The 24509-nt window shown below is 31.6% G+C and overlaps 4 protein-coding genes across 5 annotated transcripts; 2 read left to right on the forward strand and 2 right to left on the reverse strand.

Annotated features, from left to right (window-relative positions):
- Positions 1-2159: 2159 nt before the first annotated feature.
- Positions 2160-9246, forward strand: dco (discs overgrown casein kinase 1). Of its 2 annotated transcripts, none has more exons than XM_090104603.1 (9): positions 2160-2266; positions 2406-2572; positions 2976-3086; positions 3567-3759; positions 5288-5430; positions 5648-5850; positions 5984-6143; positions 6680-6763; positions 9028-9246. In XM_090104603.1, the coding sequence occupies exons 2-9, from the start codon at positions 2482-2484 to the stop codon at positions 9096-9098; spliced, it is 1056 nt and encodes a 351-aa protein (XP_089960729.1). In that variant the 5' UTR covers positions 2160-2266; positions 2406-2481; the 3' UTR covers positions 9099-9246. The 2 variants fall into 2 exon arrangements, with proteins under 2 accessions (XP_089960729.1, XP_089960730.1); XM_090104604.1 differs by having other exon boundaries at positions 2205-2266; positions 2382-2572.
- Positions 9247-12948: 3702 nt separating this feature from the next.
- Positions 12949-14421, reverse strand: LOC149906492 (L-xylulose reductase-like). The gene is made up of 5 exons (XM_090104605.1): positions 14212-14421; positions 13894-14146; positions 13629-13743; positions 13341-13543; positions 12949-13227 (listed from the first exon to the last, which is right to left on the reverse strand). Exons 1-5 carry the CDS (start codon positions 14261-14263, stop codon positions 13116-13118), a joined length of 735 nt encoding a protein of 244 aa, XP_089960731.1. The 5' UTR covers positions 14264-14421; the 3' UTR covers positions 12949-13115.
- Positions 14422-18507: 4086 nt separating this feature from the next.
- On the reverse strand, positions 18508-21154 carry LOC149906493 (L-xylulose reductase-like). The gene is made up of 5 exons (XM_090104702.1): positions 20968-21154; positions 20564-20816; positions 20145-20259; positions 19447-19649; positions 18508-18940 (listed from the first exon to the last, which is right to left on the reverse strand). Exons 1-5 carry the CDS (start codon positions 21020-21022, stop codon positions 18829-18831), a joined length of 738 nt encoding a protein of 245 aa, XP_089960828.1. The 5' UTR covers positions 21023-21154; the 3' UTR covers positions 18508-18828.
- A 392-nt stretch (positions 21155-21546) lies between these two features.
- On the forward strand, positions 21547-24509 carry LOC149906494 (uncharacterized). The gene is made up of 6 exons (XM_090104748.1): positions 21547-21796; positions 22196-22348; positions 22800-23000; positions 23292-23424; positions 23839-23999; positions 24229-24509. Exons 1-6 carry the CDS (start codon positions 21547-21549, stop codon positions 24507-24509), a joined length of 1179 nt encoding a protein of 392 aa, XP_089960874.1.

Consider the following 24509-nt stretch of genomic DNA (forward strand, 5'->3'; position numbering starts at 1 on the left):
CTGTAAAACGTATTTAAAAGTCAATTTTTGTTAGAGCATAATAATATATTATTATCTAAATGAATGAAAATTATATTTTACTATTTATATAGCCTAATTAAAATTATATTAAGTGTTGTAAGTTGAATGTTATAATATATAGTGCTTCAATGTTTAAATTCGTTTTTTATGATATAAAACATTTCTGTAATGAAATCTCAATTAAAGTTACCATTATCTAAGTTACCTACTTAAATAAGTCCAAGAAGATGGCAATTACGATTATGAATCTGCTGATTTTGCATTTTGCCTACAAAATAATATGTTTTAAATGTTGTATGTAGATATATTGTGATTTAAATTAAGAATATGAATGTATTTTACCTTAGATGTAAGGACGACTCGGCACATTCCGAAACATATTTTAATGAATTAAAATATAAGAAGCAGAGACAACGTCTTTTATTTTACAATTAGTGTCCCTCGTTTTACACGAGTATTTTGATATAACTAGTCTTGAAATTGATATTTTTGGTTTATGGCATTCAAATGCCATTTGTAAGTAAATACAAATTTATAAAGAATAGAAAAAAAAACAATTTCAATAAAAAAGGTCGTGTTCCATCGTGCATATATTGTATTCACTGAAAAGTGTTTCATATTGGTTGAGATGGTTGTTAATCATCTCAATAGATGGCGCGCGGTGTGTCCCTTAGACACATAAAACTGAAAACTGAAAACTGAAACTCTGGCAGGTCGCAAGTGGCTGAATTGATAGGCATCCGCCCCGGAATGGCGCGAAAGGATGCGGGTTCGAGTCCCGCCTCGTGATCTATTTTTTTCAAATGTTTATAAATTTATATAACTAGTCTTTTAAATATAATTACTGAAACATGTCTCTTTTCTTGTTTCTAGTAAGAGTTACCGAAGACCCTGGAGTCGAAAGTAATTAAGTAAAAAATATAACTTACAGACACTGGAAACATGCTGCTTGACCTTTTTTTATGGATAACGGCCAGCGTTTTAGTTTCATATAGCCCACACCATGCCCACAGTCCTTACTCATACCACTTGATTTGTGTTATTTATAACTTATATTAAGTTCAAATTTTCAAAAAAATCGACATTTCTAACTGTTAAAATTTGTATTTTATTGAACTGAGCTTGATTAAAATTCTAGTACTTTATGGTACAATTTTACAAGCGTACAAACGTACATTCATCACTCATCATGAATGAATTATATTATTATTGTATTGCGTAGACAGAGATTGGTTTCTCTGTCTACGTTGTATTGTTATTACCATGTTATTACCCTCACTACTTTACTCTATGGATTATAGTTTTGATACTTGCATGTTGTATACTAATTTTATACGTTTTATAAATACATTAATCTACCGTAAATAATATTATTACAAAGAGAAAAGAATTGTTGCTTGTTTGTTATGAACTAAAAAATAACTCAATCAATTAAAACAATATTCTAACGCTATTAGGCTAGACTTTGGCTATAAGCCCGAACGAAGCCGGGTTATGCGGGTAGCTGGTAGACGGTAGTACGGATATTGGCACAGAGCAAGTAATATGGATATTGAATGGGATATTGGTAGAAATCGGTATTGCAGAAATATCCAGGAAGCTAGTTTCAAACCTGCGTAGAAGTAAAAAATAAGGTATCTGAGTAATCATTTATTATTTTAACGGGCGCGACACTATCCTATGCCCAGTAATCCCCTCCATATTTCACTCAGCAGCCCCCCTAGACAAGTGGCTTTCTATTAGCGTAAAGTTCAATAGAATAGATTATGAATGTATGAGATTGACGTAATCAATCGTCGTCGTCGTCGTAATCAAACGTCAATCTCATACATTCATAATCTATTCTATTGAACTTTACGCTAATAGAAAGCCACTTGTCTAGGGGGGCAGGTTACGTGCCGCAGTATTAACCTTACTTTATATTTTTAATTATCAAATTTACATTATTTATATTCTTTTTATATCCAACGAACAATTATTGAGATTAGACTATTTTGTTCCATAATTAATATTTTAATAAGATTTTATCAAAATAATTTTGCTTTTTACCACACTTTTTACACTCTTCATTCTAATATTATATCTGTGATCATTATAACATTATCTGCTTCGAATGAACGAACTACCGAGTGAGTGAGAGCGAATGAGCTTTTGTAATCTGTAGATCTGTGAAGTACTGAAGTGTGCAGAGTGAGTGAAAAAAAATTGAAACACAAAAATTCCTCGTCGGATGCGATTGTCGAAAGTAATTTAGTTTTTGTATTTTTGTGTGAAAGGGTAAAGAATTAAGATATAGTTAAAGTTTCATCTAATACTAGCAGATTGCAAGTTGTTTATGGTTACGTTTCTTTATTTTATAGAAAAATATTCGTATATGCCTTCAGGTAAAGATCTGCGTCTATCACAAATATGGCCGATCTGTAATGAATCGGTGGTCAGTGATATACTAATTTCATCGTAATGCAGAATTTCAAAATGGAGCTACGAGTTGGAAATAAATATCGTCTTGGACGCAAAATTGGTTCTGGTTCTTTCGGAGACATTTACCTTGGTGAGTAGTATATTGAATTATTGTAAACAAAGAAAGATGTAAGATTGTAGGCCAGCTGTATTTTTTTTCGTTTCTCAATTGCTCCCGTTTATTATTGGGAAGACAAGATTTCATAATCATCTCTTTGTATCTTTGGTTAGAATAATAATTATGAATATTTTTTTTACGATTGATGTGTTCCATGTGATCGACTATTTATCTGCCCTACAGATGCTTCTTGCTAATTAGTCATGGTTTAGGAATTAAGTTTTTTCACTATGATCTAGTCAAGTTTGTTGTATCATTTGTATCAACCATTATAGCATTATATTATTTTTTATATTCAAGGGCATAAATTTATAACCTTATATTTTATGATAGGTCGTGTGACGATTTGTTTGGCTAACAACATTATTTTTTACAGGCACCAACATTGTTACCAGAGAGGAGGTAGCTATAAAGTTAGAATGTATCAAGACAAGACATCCACAATTACACATAGAAAGTAAATTTTATAAACTTATGAGAGGAGGCAGTAAGTACTTTTTCATACTTAAGTTGTAAATTATTGTTTTTGATAACACATTTGTGTAACACTGCATTTACTCAATAAAAGTTTTCCTATTTAAGTTTTCAATTTTACAGAAATTGTTTTCTTATTTTATTTTAATTTATACATCAGTTAATAACTCAGGCCCCGGAATCACAGACACAATAGAAAATCTATTGTGTCGTGGACCGATAGGGCCGTTCGGGGCTCAATGGGTTAATTGGTTTTGATCATTAGCTGATTACTTTCTACATCCTATATATTTAATTTAAGTATTAAAATTAGCAGTATTCTTAAGAAGGAAAATAATTGTTTTTATTGTCATATCCACATCACATTGAATCATATTATTTTTTATACTAACCAAGTGATAGTATTAAAACTTTATAAAAGTATTTATTTTATTTTATTGATGACTTGATTCTAAATCGTACATACTCATTGTAAACTATAACTTGTTAACAGTTGGCATTCCTGCTATAAAATGGTGTGGTTCAGAAGGAGATTACAATGTCATGGTAATGGAGCTTTTGGGTCCTTCTTTAGAAGACCTTTTTAACTTTTGTTCTCGACGCTTCTCCCTCAAGACTGTTCTTCTACTCGCTGACCAGCTTATCACTCGCATAGAAGACATTCACTACAGGAATTTTATTCATAGGTGAGTGTAAATAGGCATATAGAGTCATCTCACTATAGAAGGAAAACAAAGGGAAATAAATAGTAGGTAACTGACAAAGCAATGGCATTTATGATTAATAAATGAGAATTTTTTTTTGTGTTCAATATTTCTAGCAATTGAAATGCTTATTGTAAATTTAGTTATTCAAAATTGTATGAAACAAATTGTTCAATTGACATATGTATTTTAACTTTAGACATAGGACATTCATTTATTTGGCACCAAAACAGCACAAAAATCTAAAATCCCACGAACCCAAACACAAACACACAACATAATATGTGATGTAAGGTCTCAAATTTCACTGAAAAATTTTTTTTTCAATTAATATACATTTATACTTGCAATATACATAGAAACTGGTTTGTTTAAACACATAAAGTTTGCACATGTTGTCAAACACACATTAATTTTATATTTATTCATAGATTTTCAAAAAAAGCTTGTTAATTGTTACATTTTAAGGATTAAATGAATTTAAGATTACCTTAGGAGATTAATAAGCAAGGTTATGTAAACTGTTGTCTTAGATTGTTTGACCTTAAATTTGCAATAGATGTTGAAACTAGTGAATCTAAACCAATTATGAACAATAGTTTTTTCCATGTTGGGAAAATAATCATAAAATTTATGTCTCATTTTTTTCTTTAATCTTAGGAACTTAATGACTTACAAATTAATTATATAGCATTTGCATCTGTTTTATTTTCTGATGATGTTCTTGCCTTGTTTATATAGATTTATTTTCAAGTATCTTATAAAGAGATAACAGTATAAATATATCAATGTTTTTCCTTAATTTGAAAATTGCTATATATTTGTTAAAATAAGCTATACATTCCTGCATTTTCTTGTTTATAGACAACTTAGGTCACCAGGAAAGGTTATAGATAATTTTTAACCTGTTGACTGTACTATGTTACAGTGTCATATTATGGTATTTTATATTATGTCATATTTCTATATCACTACTCTACTATAGATTTTCTAGTAAATTACTAGTTCTAAAGTATTCTGATTTAATCTGTTTCGAGCGATTTTCCAAAGAGCATTGAGATTCAAATTATCATAATATATTAGAATAAGACAAGCTCTATTTTTAAACCTTTATGAATTCCAGTATGGAATTTTGTATAATTTTCATTGTCATATTATACATTTTGTGCCATATATTTATTTACCTAATGTATATTAAGTACAATAAATACAATTCTAGAAGTATGAATGCTATGCAATTACTAAATAAGGTCATAAATTATATCAGTCTTGCACCCTTAGATATTGAATTAATTGTTATGACGACATCAGTCCTGTCTTAATCAGAAATTTATTGAATATATTGAACAGTGGTCAATATTTACATTGTATACAATAAAACATAATGATGTATTTGCTTTGATAACATCAAGTATCAAATAGAAAATGCGTAACTATGTATTTATATAATTTTGATTGACTCATTACACTTCTATGAGTAGCAAGTATTCGCAATACCATTCTGTTACAGAGATATTAAACCAGACAACTTTTTAATGGGACTCGGTAAAAAAGGCAATTTAGTGTATATAATAGATTTTGGATTAGCGAAAAGGTACAAAGATCCACGCACCAATCAACATATTCCATATAGAGAAAACAAGAATTTGACAGGTAAGAAACTCCAATAGAATTATCATTATTTAAAAACTTTTTTTTTTCTTGATTAAATTTAAAACATTGTTCATAATAGAGCATTTATGAAATTCAGACACAATGATATTTTTTTGTTACTCTCAAGTTTTCAGTTACATATAACCATAGGATATTTAAAATTAAAATTTTTCGTCAACTTACTATGGGCAATAATAACAGGCAATCAATATTACAGGAACCGCGAGATACGCGTCGATTAACACTCATCTAGGTATTGAGCAGTCTCGACGCGACGACTTGGAATCGCTTGGCTATGTTCTCATGTACTTCAACCGCGGAAGCCTGCCGTGGCAAGGACTCAAGGCGGCCACGAAAAGACAGAAATACGAAAGAATATCGGAGAAGAAATTGTCCACTCCATTTGATGAACTATGCAAAGTAATTTTATTTGTTATGTTACAATTTTAGCTTTGTAAATAGCATTAATGCTTAGATAGCAGTTCTTGTACCGATGAAGTAAGGCAATTAGTCAGTAATTTTAATTTTTTAAATTGTTGTGTCTTTGATATAGAACCATCCGATCGAATTTCAACTGTACCTGAAGTACTGTCGACGACTTCGTTTCGAAGAGAGACCCGACTACGGTCACCTGCGTCAGTTGTTCCGCACTCTATTCCACAGACAGGGATTTACATATGACTATGTATTCGACTGGAATATGCTCAAATTCGGTATGATATCCAACATTATAATATGTATCAGTAATATATAGTATCATGTAGTACTTGTAAACATTAGTATAAATTGAGATGTACAATTTTCCAATTCAATTCCTTACATAAGCTCACTGAGTGGATAACCATTGTTTGTAGTATAGGTAGATACAATGCCTGCAATTTCTGTGCTCCCTCTATTTGTCATGTTGAATAACAATTTAATTTCCAATTGTGTGAAATGCATTCTTTAATCCCAAATCATTAGAAACTAAATATAGGTGTTTGTTAAAATATGAGTAAACACACGTGTATTTGTAAATAAAGTAAAGGAATATAATTAATTTTTAACCCTACAAGGATTTCTTTAGGTAAGTTTGTGCCGAAGAAATGCCTACTTTTAGTTTTAATTTTTAGTGTAGCATCCACAACATTCATTTATTACTGCTTTATGTAGTTCAGTAGATGACATTAGGAGAATAAGAAATTATATTATCGCCTATTATTTGCATGATCTTAAATAAACCAAATAACATGTTGTTTTTGTATTCCAGGAGTTAAGCGCGGTAACTATCAGCCAACTGGTGGCAATGACCGCACACTTAGACGTCATGATCAAAACCAAGAACAGGAGACAAGTACGTATACTTTTTCCTCAACAAAAGTGTTATTAAAATACTGTTTTAAATTTGTTATTGTCTTGTATGAGATGTTAGTAGTTGTATAACTTGCTCACAGCCACACAGATATCACAAAAATGTTGCGGCACGATATGAAAAATGTTGCGTACGCATTTCCTCTTTGTTGGTTTGTATATTCAATAAAGTATGGAACTCTTCTGTTCTGATGAACCAGGGAGATTATCAGTCGGATAGTTGCTTAAGAATATAGTTTTGAACTCATTTAGACCGGGAGATACTGACACAAAATTTCGAGTCATTTGTAACAGGATGGCGGTTCTACAGGGGTCTTAGTACGCAATGACAAAAAGAAAAACGATGGTGTGAACACTGGTACCGTCGGCTTAGTCGCGTGGGCGTTATTCGAACTCGTCGTAAAAATAGCGAAAGTCAAACGATTTGTAACACAAAAATTTTAGAATTTACCGATAGCCCATAAAAAAGAAGTAGGCGGTAGTGTCATGCCATACTTTTCCGGTGTGATTTACAGCCCGCCATACCGACGCAAATGTGTTGATTTAAAAAAAAAACAATTCAACCATTTGTACCAGGCTAACTTTTGCACAGGTAACCATCGTCGTGTAGCCATTTACGAAAATCACCATACCATACTTTTCGGACGATTCCAAATGGTCACCATACCGCCTAAAATCTGCAAAAATTTTTTTTTTTCGCTAAACTTTTTGTACCAGTATTGCATTTGGATTTTTGGAGAGTATTTGATAAAATGTGACCATTATTATATTTGCCATACTTCTAGTAGGGGGAAAAAGTGCTGCCATACTTCATAAATAAATTTATTATTAATTTATAGAAGTGAAGATTTCTACCACCTAGATCTTTGAAATTTTGTATTTATATTTGTTGAACTTCAAACTTATAGGAAAGATTAATGCCATACTGTTACAAATCGTTCAAAATACGAATAAAATCATACAATAAAAAAAATCTTATACACATTCGCCACCTCCCACAGGTATGGCATTATCACACTTCTATTTATAATCATTCAGGAGTTGTTGAAAAAAAAAAAAAAAATAGGGTGTTACAAATGGTTCGGCGAAAAAAAAAATTTGCAGATTTTCGGCAGTATGGCGACCATTTGGAATCGTCCGAAAAGTATGGCATGGCGATTTTCGTACATGGCTGCACGACGATGGTTACCTGTGCAAAAGTTAGCCTGGTACAAATGGTTGAATTGTTTTTTTTTAAATCAACACATTCGCGTCGGTATGGCGGGCTGTAAGTCACACCGGAAAAGTATGGCATGACACTACCGCCTTCTTCTTTTTTATGGGCTATCGGTAAATTCTAAAATTTTTGTGTTACAAATCGTTTGACTTCGCTATTTTTCCGACGAGTTCGACTAACGCCCACGCGACTAAGCCGCCGGTACCAGCGTTCACACCATCGTTTTTCTTTTTGTCATTGCGTACTAAGACCCCTGTAGAACCGCCATCCTGTTACAAATGACTCGAAATTTTGTGTCAGTATCTCCCGGTCTAATTGCATTATCATTATATTTGAGTTACAATATGCACCCCAAAGTTGCAATTTGTGTCCTTTCTATTTAGAACAGTTTTATAAATTAGGAGTTTATTGTTCATGGACAGTTTTGGGTATCGACCTAGATCTAGAGGCGCGTCCATCTTTCCTATTAAATGTGTGTCCAATTAAACCCTTTTATCTCACAATAGATACTGTTGTCTTATAAGTATCTACATTTTGGCACTTAATGCGTAATTTGTTTAGGGGAATGATTTTATAAGTAAAGTTTTCTTAACTTCTAACATTTTCCAATCGTTGATCCCTCCGCTTGTTCGATACCATATTATAAGATATCTGAGCTTGTTTTGTTACTTCCTTGATTGTATCACTTCACTACACTATCTTTACTTAAATTATCCTCCCTTTGGTCAATGGTAATAATGGACCACAATACTGGGTGTGAATTATTATTCTTTTTGGAAATGGACATGATGTTTTTTTCAATTTGGCAGTTTTAAGGGAAGGGACTCATTGCGAAGCACTCCTGCTTGGTAATATAATGAAAAATAAAATAAAATAACACAAAAAAATAATACCTACGCAATTCGTGTACATGAAACGGAATGTTGAAAAATTGTAGAGTTTGAAAATCATATAATCGGCGCCCATCTTGTGATCGTATATCGATAGTTGACAGGTTACAGATAATTAATAGTGTTGTTATAATTGTATAGCAGCTACAGCTGGCGGCGCCGCTGCCGGCCAGCCGAGCACCACGGTGGCCGCCATCTCGGAGTGGCGGTGAGGAAGCTCGCGCAAGCGGGCCCGAACCGACCGGCCCTAGCCGCGCACCGACGGACACTGGCACCCGCAACGGTCGTGAGCGGTCCACACTCGCACGCGAACGGTGGACCAATCGCGTCACCGTCCCGCGCTCGACCGCGCGTCGCTGACCAATCGCGTGCCGGGATGTTCACCGGTCGACTGCATAACCGACCAATCACGTGCCGCCGGTCCGCCGACTGATCACTGCGCGAATGTACGTCCGCAACCCTTGCGTTTTTTCCTACTTTATATAAATAAATATACCCGTAAGTGACTATGGCATAAGTTAAGTGGTGCTCACGACTCATGCCGATATTAATGTACCATGTGTTTTGTGTCAATAGAACTGTCAAGTGTTAATCGATAGACATTCCGTTACAGGAATTCTCATTTTAATTAAATATTCACTAGATTGTTCTTTAACCGACTCGTTGAAACATCTTGCGAGTACTTATAAATTTGAAAATTGTTGAACAAATATTAAATAAGATATTGGCAAATTCGTGAAGTTAATTAACTTCCTTGGCTATTTCTATTGATGTAAAATTTTCGATCAGTGTTCCATTTTGTATGCTAACGTTCATAATTGTAAATTATTTAAATCATAGGATAATGTGTGCCCAGCCGGCCACAAATTTATTGCACTTTATGCTCAGTTGTATTTAGATGAGTACTTGTGAAATGTGGACAAATTAGTGCATGTGTCATCTAATTGTTCTGTGTCTTAATGTTAGATAGACTACAGTTTATTATATTAAAATATTAAATGTAAATGAATAAGCGTTTTAATTACGTTTGTAGTTAATCAAATAATGCATTTATTTTATTTAACTTTAATTGCATATTTTGATTTTATTTCAACATCATTCATTAAATGGATGTCTCCTCTTGGATTATGGCCTACACTAATTTCAAATTTTTGTATTAGTTTAAGAGTTATTTAAACTTGTGTGCAATACTGTTTCTTTTTTAATATTGTCTTCCATAATTCTCAGTATACGCTCGCTCGACTCTTGAAAATGAACTAACACGTCTTGATACTTGTACAAAATTTGCTTAACTCGTCCAGCCACTGCCATAGGTTTAATTATATAGAAAAAGTCAAATCATTTTCAGAATAATGTTTAAAATCATTTTCAATAAATTATTGTTTTACAACATAAATTTTAGTTGACTGATTTTATACAAGTTTTGATCTCACTTACTCTTATAAATTGTTATCTTGTTTACACTCTGCATTATATATCGGGGTTGTGTTATAGTACTGTGTCATAGAATGCGAAGGCATATCTGTTTCGTGTAAATTAAGACTAATATATTATGAAGTTCCATGTATTTGAAATCCATTCGAATCTTTCAATATTGAACTAGGCATAAATTAAAATCCTTTATCAAAAACGTAATCCAGTCCTCAGATTTTACTCGAGTAATACTATCAAAAGTTGTGGTAATTTTCATTGGATGGCTGGATCAGTTTCTAGCCCTATAAAAGAGTTGGTATAAATTCTGCTACTATCCCTTTTTATGATAATATACAGGGTTACTTGTAAAACACCAGCAACCTCGCAGGACAAGATAGCTAACATCATAAGTAACAACATTTGTTCGACGACATTTGATAATTTTTTAGATTTTATTTTCATACAAAAATAAATATACATTTAATTTTCCGTTTGAATATTATAAACTCTACGCGCATTCCAAAAATTACGTAAACAAGAAGCGAACGAGAGGGGGAAGGGGGCGTCGCGTCGTTCTTTAGATAATGAATAGAACATAGACTTACAAATGTTAGGAGAGTTCAATAAAAGCTTAAAAAATCATTTTAAAATAATTTATTGCGTTATGCCAATAGACGTAGAACAAATGTTGTTACTTAAGATATTAAATATCTTGTCCTGCAAGGTTGCTGGTGTTTTACTAGTAACCCTGTATATCTTACTTTACTTTGGTAACAAGGATAAACTTTAATCGCATTTCGTTACAGTGCCTATCTAGGCATCTGTTGTAAAAATAGATGGAATATGAAAGATTAATAATTTTATTTAATATAACTATTAAAATCATAAATTAATTTTTTTCAGTCATTTTAAATTTAGTTGTAGTTCAGCTTTTTAAAATTTGTAACCGAATTATTGTGTTTAGATTGAAACTTAGTAATAATAATAAGAGTAATTTATATCTATTTTGAATAGTTTAAATATCTCACATAGAAATAATTCATCTGTAATATGACTGAGAATTAGGTTCAATTGTATGTAAATAATAATTATAATTAAATTAGTTATGTTATAATTATATGAGGTTGGACTTTTAAATAATCCTCGTAATATGATATTCCATAAGGTTTTAGTTTGTAACATTGATGTTAACTGGATAGTTTCGAATCTAACACATCGAAGTGGATATTGTTAATCGTGATATCGTTTGTTTCTCAAGGTTTCGGGATATGTATGCACATTATTTCTTATAACTTTAATCCTATTATTTTATATGAAAATTATCATATTTTTAGGATTAAATGTTAACACAAATAGGAAAATTCTATATAATTGGTCCATGATATTAAATATAGCCTACAGTATTCCAAGCATTTTAAATTTAATTGTAACATTGAGTTTTAGATGATTTTATTTTTAAAACTCCGTTTCAAATATTTCCCTGTTGTCATGTGCCAATTAACCAGTATTGGCATTTTATATAACTGAATAATAAATGTGTATAGTTCTAACATCTTTTATATCCAATTATATGTTAATGATATTGTTTTACTAATTAAAATATGGTATTGTTTATATACATTAGCTGTGGTAAGTTAAGTGTATAGCACCCTCACACGCGGGACTAACGCAGATTCCACGAAAACCAAACTCAATTATGAATGGTTTCATAGTGAAAATCTAAAACTTATATCGTATATTTCCATGCATATGTGGAATTATCATAGAACTCTAAAGTAATAGATTTGCAAACATGAACAATCGTGGTAATGTGCTGTTAGTTTGAGATAGATACGGGTCGCAAATTTGATGTAACTGACGAAAGCGGCCAGGAAGAAACTCCGCCGCAGGACTTGATCCAGGATCGTCAAAGCCGGCACAGTGATGGTAATAGTGGATGGAACTTTATTATACTTGGAACTATATCAGTGATTGCATTCGCTCGACAAGTTATGGAGATGTGTTCGTGTTCATCGGTCGGTTCTTGTACGGGATGTCGCGCTTCAGTGAACGCTTCATGGCGCGACAACGTTAGCTTGTTTAAAAGTGTCCGCTCTAACTAATGAAAGACTTTGAACTTAATTTTGTATATAATAATCGTAAGATAGTTAAGCCAAAACACTGTTTTTTACAATATCCTAGGTAATGAAATGAAAATAAATACATAACTGTTGTAGTGATAAAGTCATTGACTTATTTTTATTGCATACCTTTATTCATTTTTCTGTAGCTGAGCATTGTGTAAAGCATAATAATATCTTAACCTTGGATTGTAATGTGTATTTCATGAAATCAAAATATTTTCAGATATTCTATGTATTGAAAAACGAATCAAAAGTGTAGATGTTATTAGGATAAGAGGGATAAATAGGCCAAAAGCTTTTATTGAATACTATCTGTGCATTTTGTGCAACTGTGTTCTATAACTTAATAGAATTACCATTACATAAATTTTCAAATTTGTTTTCTACAAAGGGCACCGTTTAGGTACTGAGTTTTACTTGTTTTAGAAAATAATATTCACAGTCAGTTATAGTAGTCATGTAACAAGCGCTTTGTATATCCAGTAAGATTTACAGTCATTAATTTTGCAATGATGCCTTGAAGGGAGTTTATACACTTTTAGTTTGAAATTGTTATGTATCGTAGTTTAGCATATTATTATGCTTTGTTTATATAAATCTATTATTATGCTTGCATTGTTTTCTACGTCCAGAATGTATTGATTCATTTGGCACAATAAAGTGAATAAATCAAATTGTGTTATTTTTTATGCTTTATGTAGCAAGGAAGCCTCCATCCACGGGAAGTTGAACTCCGCTAATCATACTTGCTTTGTCGCTTAGCAGGAAAACGATAGCACTCACTACTTCATGTACTTCGCCAAATCTGTATCAAAGTAGGAAAATAATATTTATAAATAGGTAAAGAATACGTTGAGAAAATATGTATATAATGATTGTAAAGTGTTTTCGTATTTCGACTCATTCAGAACAACTCACCTGCCCAGAGGTATTTTAGATAGCATAGTTTGAGCTTTCTGCGGGTCGGCCCACGCGCGACGGCCTAATTCTGTCATAACGACCGTAGGGTTGATAGTATTAACCCTTATTCCATGTGGTCCCAATTCGAGCGCCATCACACAGGTCATTGCATCCAAAGCTCCTTTAGAAGTGCAGTATGCCACGTGATCCTTGAGTGCCGCCTGTTACCAATATTATTATTATTAATAAGAATTCAATCGTATTGTAATAATTTGTAATCGATATTTTTATCATGAAGTAGGTTACCATTGATCCTTGCGATGAAATATTAACGATCGAACCCTTGATACCGTTTTGAATCATTCTCTTTGATACGACCTGTGTTATATTTAGTATTGCTCTCACATTTACTTGCATGGTCCTGTAATTATAATAATAAATAGCAACAACATTGTGTACTTGATAGCAAAAACTAATTTCTATAGCTGCCGCTAATTGACCGAATTTATGACCGACGTTACTCCGATAATTTATTTAGTTATATATTAATAATACTTTATTAAGTACTTACTGGTCAAACACTTCAGGTGTGCATTCTAAAAGTGGCTGATTATGGATAAAACCTGCACAGTTTACCAAGCCATGGAAAACACCTAGTGACTCTACAACTTCCCGTGTTTTATTCCAATCGCAGAGATCCACGCAGGCGATTTCAATGGAAGGGTATTCGTGTTTCAGTTTTTGAAGAGATTCCAACTGATGTGATAAAGCAACTACATCTGCACCCAGTTTCCATAATTCTATCGCAGTTCCTCGACCAATTCCTAAAGATTTTAAAAAGTTACCGTTGTAATAGAATTACCTGCCTACTTTATAATAATTAACTTACCTGAACAACCGCCCGTCACTAATATTCTTTTATTGTCAAAGCACTTCTCCATTGCTTGGAAGGTTCAAGGTACTTACTTGTATAAAGATTAACAACCAAATAGCGTGATGTTATAAGATTAATTTTACAAACACAGCTTATCTCATACCGCGACAATAACAATAATTTAGATAATATGGTAGTTTGTTGTTAAGAAAACGATAAATACCTACCTATATTATAGAAGTAATGCTATCTACTTATAATAATTTGTGTCAATAATTGTGTATAATAAAACTATTTTAATGTTATATCCATGTATCATAATATTTATCAATGTACATATTTGAGTTGCATTCAAAAACTAGTTTTCATTTTAATCAAACGATGGAGGGATGATAGGTGCGGTGCGCTTCTTCAAATTCGTACGGCGAAAATATATCGAAAAAAAAATGTATAATATGATGGCAATACATTTGCAAATGGATGTAGTGAAAATATGGACCTTATCCATGCTGCGTGCCTTAGCAAGTTTACTTTCTAGTTTGACAATCATACAATGTTGGAGACTTCTTATAATTCTGAAATCGTATAAAATAAGAACACATTTATAACAAATCACATTTATTTAACAAAACAAAGGTACATTGATTACACTTTGGTTTTTTATGTTAGGAAGGCAAGCTTATGGTACGGGAGCTATTAACGTTGAAAAAGAAGTCATTTTAGTATAGCTGGTTTTTTGATATATTGTTCCTCTAGCTATTTCGGTTAGAGTCCGCGCAGTCTGGCTGGCCGGAGTGGTTGCGTTCAGTAGTGCGCATCTTATCTGCACAGGAAATTATCCTTAATTTAAAGTCATTTTTTAACGCGTAATTTTTAAACTTTTGCCTTTAGATAGATCCATCAATCATAATTTTTTTATTGCAAGACGTTTTTTTCGTTGTTAAATAGGTGCCAGACGCAATTTTTAATTTCGTTTTTATAAAAAATTCAAATTATTTTAGAATGTCTGTAAATTTCATATTATGTTCTTCAAACATAATATAATCTAAAATTAATTAGCCAGACGCTAATTCGATTGTTAAGTATTAAAAAATGAGTATAAATAAAAAAAAGTAATGAAGCATGCAGCTCATCAGCTAGTGTATTTTAATTATGCGACAGGAAATAATTGCAAGAATACAATATTATTTACACTTGTTCTTATAAATTAAAAAGTTAAAATGAAAAAAAAACATAAAAGTGAAAAATAAATTAAAGTTACCATACATTAAAAAGAATGGAATAAAAACTATATCAATGAAGGTTAAACAATTACATTGTTAAATTTAAAAAGCCATCTTCATAATCATCATCATCATCATCTTCCCTCTCACTGTCAGAATTATTTATGTTATCGTCTAAGCCGAATCGTCTACTTTGTCTTTGACATTTTTTAAATTATTGTTCCTTATATAGTTTATACACAGAACAATAAAAACAAATAGAAGTGCGATAATGTCATAATTAGTATGAAAACCAGTGTCGCCAAACCCACACATTTAAACCGATAGTTATACAGTACACTACAAGTAAACTATGCCTTTGATTGGACAGCTTAATTTGAGTAAAAACTGACTTAGGTTATAAATTCAGCATTTCAATATGTACCCTAACGCACCATGTTACGGTTTATTTTAGTATAACATCTCTAGGTATATTAGCTGTTTTGTTTCTCATTGCACAGAAATTCCAAATTCGAAAAACATTCAGCTACTCCACAACAGAGGGCGTTAGTTTTCGATAGATATAACTTTGAACCTCAACACATAGAGATAAGGTTGAAATTTGTGTCACTCAACATTAATGACATTAACTTGATATTTATCTGATGCTATGCCCTGAGGGATGTCAGCCTTGTTATCGATATCGAGATATCGATAATTCACAAATAAATATTTTTTGTGTATTTTTTTTTTTTCTATTATACGAGTATAGTATAATGCGTCACATTTTGGAGTATGTTTATTACTACTAAGTACGTCTTTTTATATTATTATTATTAAATAAAAAACGGAATAGAATAGTATTAATCTATTTTACAAAAAAATTTACAAAATACAAACAGAAAATATGCATTATTTTAAATCTTGGAACTGCCGTAGGTTTGCTGTATCGATGGCCTTTGTTAGACTGCTTAGTGCTGTTCGGCATTCAGTTAACTCGTCACGTTGCATTTATCCATTTCTCTTTTAAATTAGCCTCTTTGGGAAATCTGTAAATAAATTGGACTAATGAAAGCTAAGGAAAAATAAAATAAAATTTAATATTTATAATTTTTGTCTTTTCTAAAGTATCGATACTGTCGATATGCGCCACAAGCATCACTAAAGCGACATTCGTTTGTTTATTGCAATAATATTCCAGAAATTCTTGTTTGCTGTTCAATCTATAATAGAACTAATTTCTTACGGATTAAGGTTCATTTTGACTAGATATTTGTATACAATTTTGACAAATTACAAGCGAAGATATAACATAAAATATTATATGTAAAATAAATAAAAATAAGACTTACCGATGGTATGAAATGCCTCCATTGCTGATATTATTTCGTCTGCTATCATTTTTGCACTCTTATACCGAACAACACGTCCTAATTAATGAATAAATACGGAAAAAAGGTTTGACAGCTGACAACCGACTCGAATATTTTTCTGCGCACAACTGAGAGCAAGTTAGGTGATCTTACCTTACAAGTGACACGTGGGCCACGCCCACATCACACTTCTATCTACTTTACTGTTCTGTGAGTTTATACATAGTAGGTACTGATTGTTATACTTTAAAAACGACAGATTATTAACTATTTTATGTAAAAGATTTAGTTTTATAAAAATGTAAAACATTTTGTTGATTCGACTGATTATAATTGATGTTACGCATGTTAATTTTTAGTAGTTTAGGTGTTTATTATTTGTATTAGACCTTCTTGACTGATATGTTATTAAAATATTACTTATAAAGGTCGTTGATTACTTGAAATTATAAGTTTTAATTAAAACCTTTGAATTCAATCATCATTTTTATTTTGCAGCTCCTATTACTCCCCAGAATCATTATGTTTCAACTCTCCTCGACCTCTGTTTAATCTTACCTCGGTATGAGGGGAATTGAAACAAGTTGACTTGTTACGATTAAGTCAATTTTTCACCACCATTTTCAACGCTTACCGTTTATTTATGGTAACCATTCGCAAGTGTATAGAATAACCTATCGATTGATACCAGTACCATAAGATTTCTGATAATAGTATAAGTTATATTAAACAAAACGTGAAAATTGTTGCAACTCCCCTCGGTCTCCCCTAGTTAGCATGAATTTATATAGCTAGTATACTAGCGGTCCGCCCCGGCTTCACCCGTGGTACCTACATGTTTAAACTATCCTATCTCTCAAGTTGGATCGAACTGCACATGGTGTGCGAATTTTATTATAATCGGTTAAATGGTTTAGGAGTCCATTGAGGACAAACATTGTGACACGAGATTTATATATATATATTTTAGTATCAGCATCGCATCTGTGCGAAGCCAGGGCGGGTCGCTAGTTGAGTAATAAAAAAAATTGTTTTGTATAGAAGATTGTTGATGTACCCTAATAGTTTATTTTTAACCTAAGGAATAAAATGTACCAATGGAAGGTACTTATTCCCACAACACAGGGAATCCTAGAGTAGGAACAATTCAATTTCTATGCATCTTATATTTTCGAAAAAAAAAAGTTATTGTTTATTGTTATTTAATTTTCGCGGCCGACCCTTTCTATCTGTCTTGCACTTTAAACTATCTCTCCATATACACAATCACCAAATTGTTATACTTACCTACTTTCACTACGTTTTTATTTGTACATATTTAATACTTAACAATCGAATTAGCGTCTGGCTAATTAATTTTAGATTATATTATGTTTGAAGAACATAATATGAAATTTACAGACATTCTAAAATAATTTGAATTTTTTATAAAAACGAAATTAAAAATTGCGTCTGGCACCTATTTAACAACGAAAAAAACGTCTTGCAATAAAAAAATTATGATTGATGGATCTATCTAAAGGCAAAAGTTTAAAAATTACGCGTTAAAAAATGACTTTAAATTAAGGATAATTTCCTGTGCAGATAAGATGCGCACTACTGAACGCAACCACTCCGGCCAGCCAGACTGCGCGGACTCTAACCGAAATAGCTAGAGGAACAATATATCAAAAAACCAACTATACTAAAATTCTCACTTGTCAACGTTGGTAGCTCCTATACGATTAAACAAAAGCTTTTTAATAAAAAAATATCCAATGCATGATTTTATCCATATACAAACATTAGAATTAAGCTTTATTTAAGTATATTATTTTATTCTATACTATATAGATATAAAGTAATATGATAAAAATTACACAATTTCAAATTTAAATTAATCAGAATATTTAAGTTTTAGCATAAACACAATTTGTTACATGAAAGAATAATTACACTTATTTTGTACCCTTTAAATTTTTCTTTTATTCTTAGCTTTTAGGCATTTACTCTTTGGTACCTTAAAATATTCAACAGATCTCAAAATATCATATTATAAAGTAAAATAAGTTTTATATTTATGTAGCAAGGAAGCCTCCATCAACTGGCAACTCAACACCTGTAATCATACTAGATCTTTCACTCAAAAGAAATACTACAGCATTCACTACTTCTGAGACTTCTCCAAATCTGTAACAACAAATTATTAGCCTTAAACCATATTATAATGTACTTAAATCTAATAAAAACTTTATGTAATAATTTTAGTATGTTTGGAATTAGTAGGTCTGAAAATAGGTTGAAAAATATTTTTTATTTGTACATAAGTTGTCAAGGCTGAACAATGAACATTCTCATAAATATTTAATACATCCATTTAGAATATGGTTACCAATTTATCATATTATGTAATTCCATTCATAAAATGTAATGAACGGGATATGAGGGAAATTTATCAGTAAAGCTATCTTAACAGATAACCTTTTACTGCAGTAATATACTTCATTTTATACTTGTGCAGTTATTCTATATAAGAATTTTCAGTTATTTTATTCAAAGCTTAATTTATAAATACATTGATTTAGTTTTATTCAAAATTTTGGATAGATGGGATTTCTAGATTTGCAACTAGTCAAAAGACTTGTAGTGTCACAGTTCATTCTAATATTTATTATAATATGTGAATAATAAATTACCTTCCTAGAGGAATTTTCGATTTCATTTCTTTACTTTTCTTCTCATCAGACCAGCCGACTTTCGCCATAGCAGTCAATATAACGGTTGGGTTCACAGCATTCACTCTAATGCCATGCGGTCCTAGTTCCAAAGCCATTGAACGAGTTAACGCATCCAAAGCTGCCTTTGAAGCACTATATATGGCATGGTCTTGTAAAGCAGCCTAAAATAAATATTGTGGAACTTAATAATTTCATTAACAATTTCTTAACAATAGAAATTATGGTGATGAGAAACAAATATGTGCTTCTACATATTATAAGTGTGAGATGTCCAAATGAATTATTACTATTAAAATTTTATTGATTAAAAAAAGTCTACAATTCAGTAGTTACATTATTTAACAGCCATTTAAAAAATATGGTACTGTTGGCTGTGTTCATACAATATTTTCCCTACATTGTGATTGTCAAGAATATTTCTGTAGTAACAATAAATTACACCACAAATGACAGAAGCCTGGATATTTAAAGGAATATGTAATGTTCCATAACAGTAGGTAAAGATTAGAGTTATCTACTAAACCTATAATTCCTAAGCAGGTCATGTACAGATAAAAACCAAAAATATCTTATATCTAGTATAATTCTTAATCCCAGGATTTAAATATTATTTGTCCACTCATAGAGATAAGTAAATAAATAAAAATTTAAATTACCTTTGACGCTTGTGAGGATATATTAACAATGGTGCCTTGTATTTTATTTTCTATCATATTTCTTGCTACAACTTGGCTGATATTTAACACTGCTTTAACATTTACATTAAACATTCTGAAAATAAATAAATGAATAAAAACATAATCAATATAAACAATTTGCGACAGCCATTTATCACACAAATGAAGAAGAGATGAGCTCAAAGTTCGGAGCCCAATGGATAGGTTTCATCTACATTTTGGTACATTTATGAAGGAGGTATTTTTGATCCATTCCATCTCATTCCAGCCTTTCAAGACGTCCACTGCAGGACATAGGCCTCCCCCAAAGATTTCCAAAACGACCGATCACCAGCGGCCTGAATCCAGCTGCTCCCCGCCACTTTGATAACAATAAAACTATAAATATAATCACTTACTTATCAAAATCGGAAGGTGTACAACTAAGGAAGGGTTCACATATGGCAACAGCTGCATTATTCACCAATGCATCAAAGGGTCCTAAAGACTCGACAATGGATCGAGTCTTTTCCCAGTCAGCAATATCTATATCCACTATATCTATCGAGGGGTATTCACTCTGCAATGCTTCCAGGTGCGATCTAGTTCTAGACAAAGCGACAATATTAGCCCCAGCTCGCCACAATTCCACTGCGATACCTCGTCCAATACCTGAATTAAAAGTATGTTCGTAAATAATTCACTACGAAGATAAACATTTATTCTTAATTGTCAAATTGTAATAATGTCGTAGTCATGTTTAACTTATCTTTATTTATTTTTTTAATTTACTATAAAACATATTAATTTAATAAGACGTTACCTTGGCCAGCACCGGTGACAAGAATTCTTTTGCCTTTAAAAGAAATCTCCATCATTAGTTTTTTGGTACAACTATTGAACCAACTATGTCAATTTACAATAAGTACTTAAATTAAAATAAACTTGTCCTGATTAGAACTATGAAGTATGTATTTAGATTTTTGTTTAAATTCTCGGCATAAAATTATCAAGCATTAAGCACATTAAGCAAGATAACAGTGACGCATGACGACTGACGTTGACGGTACAAAAAGTGTTGCCATCTTGATACAAGTGTCATTTGTCATTGACAAATTGTCAAAGAAAAATGAACTTAAATCACAGACTTAAATTCTTATTCTAATCCTGTGTTCTAATCTGATTGTGCTATGACCAATTACCACGCATAGCTGCAATTAATATTTAAAAAATTGTTTCTAGGTAGGATAGTGTGAAAACTAATCGCTATAAACATTTTTCACTTCACTATAAATATTAAGAATTTAATTGATTGATACGGAGAAAAAAAGAATTGATTGAACACGGTTTCTTTGTTAATTGATTTTAAACTCTTATTTAAACATTCAAATAATGTGGAAAGATGTCTGCACGCTGGTTGATTATTTTGTTAATTCTATCGCAAATGTTTCATACCGAGAGCTCTAAACTATCAGCTTTAAAATATAGCGGAGAATATTTTCCAATGAAGTTTTTAAAAATAGACACTTCTCTCCCTACTCGTAAGGATTTGCAACAATTTGTTACAACACTTAAGAAGTCTATTGTTTTCCTGACTAAAAATCCTAACAATACCGATTGTAACGTTGTCGTTGGAACTTTTGTAATGACGTGTAAGTATCATAGGTAAGTATACGTAATATTTAATTTCCAACCGACTACAAAAAGGAGGAGTTTCTCTGAAATTCGATATCAGAATTAAATATCAGAACTCTCGCGTGGGGGAACCGATTTTGATGATTCTTTTTTTTTATTTGAAACTGATGCCGTCTGGATAATCCCATTTAAATTTTATCTACTTCTTACAATTTAAAAAAGGTAGGTATAGTTTTTACTATTTTGATAAATATGTTAAATTTTAACATAATTATTAATTATGTTAAAATTAAATTTAATATAACGAACCTATTACAAACTTAATGTTAAATCATTATACATTTTATCTTTTTTATATTCGCATACTGATTTATAGGTAATGTTCCTAATTTTTTTATTATTATTATATTAAAAAGGTGTACTTCGAAGAGCCTTGTTAGATAGTGGTAGTAAATTGAGCAAATTTGAATATACAACAGTCGAGGATATAATAAGAAAAGGGGATAATTACGTATCACATTACGTGTACAGCAATAGACTTTATGGCTATGGGGACTTGGAATACAGAGGTAACTAAATAAATAAAATGTTACATATTTTTTAGTAATATAAAGTAACCGATTTTTCTACATCTAGCTATCGTTAAAATTAATTTAGTAAAATCGACCGCCTCCTTGCCCCTTGGTACAGTGGTTGACGCGTGAGCGTAGAACCGAGGGGTCCTGGGTTCGATTCCCGGTGGAGACGAAGAAAAAAAAATGTCTCGGTCTGGCAGGACACAGAAGGCTGATCACCTACTTGTCCCTAAAGAAAATCGATCAGTGAAACAGATGTATGAATAATGCATCTGCCCCGTATCCCACTAGGGGACACGGGACTTCACTTTTTTATGGCATGTTATCATTTTATCTTTAACCCAAGCTAAGTCATAAGCGACTTTACTTTTACTTTTAAATAGGTAAGTATTCAAAAAATGAATAGTAGTTATAGTCAAATAGATTATATTTTAATATTTTTCAGTCTCATTGCTGTACAAAGATGCAAATATATTCACAAACTCTATGAATCATTTTAATGAAAATCGTTTATCCAAGTGGATACTTGGAGATTTCGTAATGCATCCATTTATGAAAAGTATCGATAACGCAACACTGGGGAAGGACACGTACATAAATATAATTGAGTCCATGCATAGATACCACATCAATATTACTGAATCAGGTAGATACAATGTATCGTTCATGCTCTCAAAATTTCAATATATAACACTCATTGAATAATTTAATAACTATTTTTTATAAATGGTCCATGTATAAAAAATAGTTAATGAATTATTTACTTTACGGCATATTACGTTACTGCCTTATTGTATACTAGGTATAGGGTGTTATACCTAATATGAAATTTTTTTTGAACTCGGTAAACCAACTAATTTCATTAAACACCTGTTAATATTTAACTTAGTCGACTGCAAATAGTGTGGTATATTCTTTAAAGTTTACTTGTTTTAAGATATTTGTTTATCACGTATAATGGAAACACCTGAGCCACTAAACATGAACCAGCTTCAACCGTGTCGCCCTGATGAATACTGTAAAACTTGCCTTTTATCGAAACCCTCAATTGGGTATTCCCTTAGCCATAGGTAAGTTTATCTAATGTTATGATCGTAGTTGAATCTTTCGGAGGTAACTTTTAAAAGAGGCAATTTAGGACAGATTTTTGTGAACTATTAGGTACCTAGTACCTACTTACAATTTTTGTAAGTATTTCACTTATTTAAGCAAATTTATAAATTAAACATAATGTTATATTTTTTATGATAATATCGCCGTCCCCGGAGAATAAACTGCCATTACCATCTTTTTATTGTTATGTGATATTTGAAACCTACGTAGCCTAACACATCTAAGTATAAAAAAATTTTATCTTCAAATATCTCAGCTAAAACAAAGGTAACTAACTGGGCACAGCCTAACAATCTTAAATGTGTCTACAGTTTTATTATTTAAATTTTAATAAATAAGGTTTAATTCGTATACTTCTTGAATTTGCACAGATTACTAAATATGGTATTTCGAAGATTCGTGCGTCGTTGTTACTTGCAATCGGCTAATGAAGATGAGGAAACTCTTAATACTTTGTGTGCCTTTATGTATCGGGAATCGGTTTATTTGGCACGACGCGGGTACTTCGCTAGAGATATGTTTTTAGAACATGGTAAATTATATTTTTATTATTATTAGTAAAAATACCTAACTATATACAATATTATATACTATTTCGATAATTGAAATGATGGTAAAAATAACGAGAAACATAATATTATTGTAAAATGATGTTTAATATAATTGCAGTCTATATTACACAATTTCATAAAAATATCTATTAGGTAAAAATAGGAGGATTTTTTGAAATACTGATTATTTATCTATTTTATTGATTACAGTTGCCCTGTGTGCACTATTGGGATACAAAGAATTTCACCGACTCCACTGGTTTAAGAAAGTTGCAAGTTGGGTAGATGAAAAAGGCTGCATTCAAGAGGACCGCAACTTCGATATAAATCGAACTAGAATTTATAAATCAGCTACGAATAATTCCAGAACAAAGAAAAAGTATACAAAGATGTTGAAAAGATTATTATTGAGCGATTGCCATACTCACCCAATGACTTTGTTGACAATAGTACTAGCGCATGCGATTCGTTACGTGGCGTATTTAATTTAA

This window comes from Colias eurytheme, chromosome 8 (assembly GCF_061535395.1).
Source record: "Colias eurytheme isolate Ceu_HAF_F1 chromosome 8, ilColEury1 Martin Lab GWU primary, whole genome shotgun sequence".
NCBI classification, from domain to species: domain Eukaryota; kingdom Metazoa; phylum Arthropoda; class Insecta; order Lepidoptera; family Pieridae; genus Colias; species Colias eurytheme.

Bases quoted from the DNA above. Each gene is read 5' to 3' on its own strand.
- dco (XM_090104603.1), top strand. From the start codon at position 2,482: ATGCAGAATTTCAAAATGGAGCTACGAGTTGGAAATAAATATCGTCTT. The intron at 5,851-5,983 runs GTAATTTTATTT...TCTTTGATATAG, and splicing joins CATTTGATGAACTATGCAAA to AACCATCCGATCGAATTTCA. The intron at 6,764-9,027 runs GTACGTATACTT...ATAATTGTATAG, and splicing joins AAACCAAGAACAGGAGACAA to CAGCTACAGCTGGCGGCGCC.
- LOC149906492 (XM_090104605.1), bottom strand. From the start codon at position 14,263: ATGGAGAAGTGCTTTGACAATAAAAGAATATTAGTGACGGGCGGTTGT. The intron at 13,744-13,893 runs GTAAGTACTTAA...TTATAATTACAG, and splicing joins ACACCTGAAGTGTTTGACCA to GACCATGCAAGTAAATGTGA. The intron at 13,228-13,340 runs GTGAGTTGTTCT...ACTTTGATACAG, and splicing joins TCTAAAATACCTCTGGGCAG to ATTTGGCGAAGTACATGAAG.
- LOC149906493 (XM_090104702.1), bottom strand. From the start codon at position 21,022: ATGATGGAGATTTCTTTTAAAGGCAAAAGAATTCTTGTCACCGGTGCT. The intron at 20,260-20,563 runs GTAAGTGATTAT...ATTTATTTTCAG, and splicing joins ACACCTTCCGATTTTGATAA to AATGTTTAATGTAAATGTTA. The intron at 19,650-20,144 runs GTAATTTAAATT...TATTTATTTTAG, and splicing joins TATCCTCACAAGCGTCAAAG to GCTGCTTTACAAGACCATGC.
- LOC149906494 (XM_090104748.1), top strand. From the start codon at position 21,547: ATGTCTGCACGCTGGTTGATTATTTTGTTAATTCTATCGCAAATGTTT. The intron at 23,001-23,291 runs GTAGATACAATG...ACTTGTTTTAAG, and splicing joins CATCAATATTACTGAATCAG to ATATTTGTTTATCACGTATA. The intron at 24,000-24,228 runs GTAAATTATATT...TATTGATTACAG, and splicing joins AGATATGTTTTTAGAACATG to TTGCCCTGTGTGCACTATTG.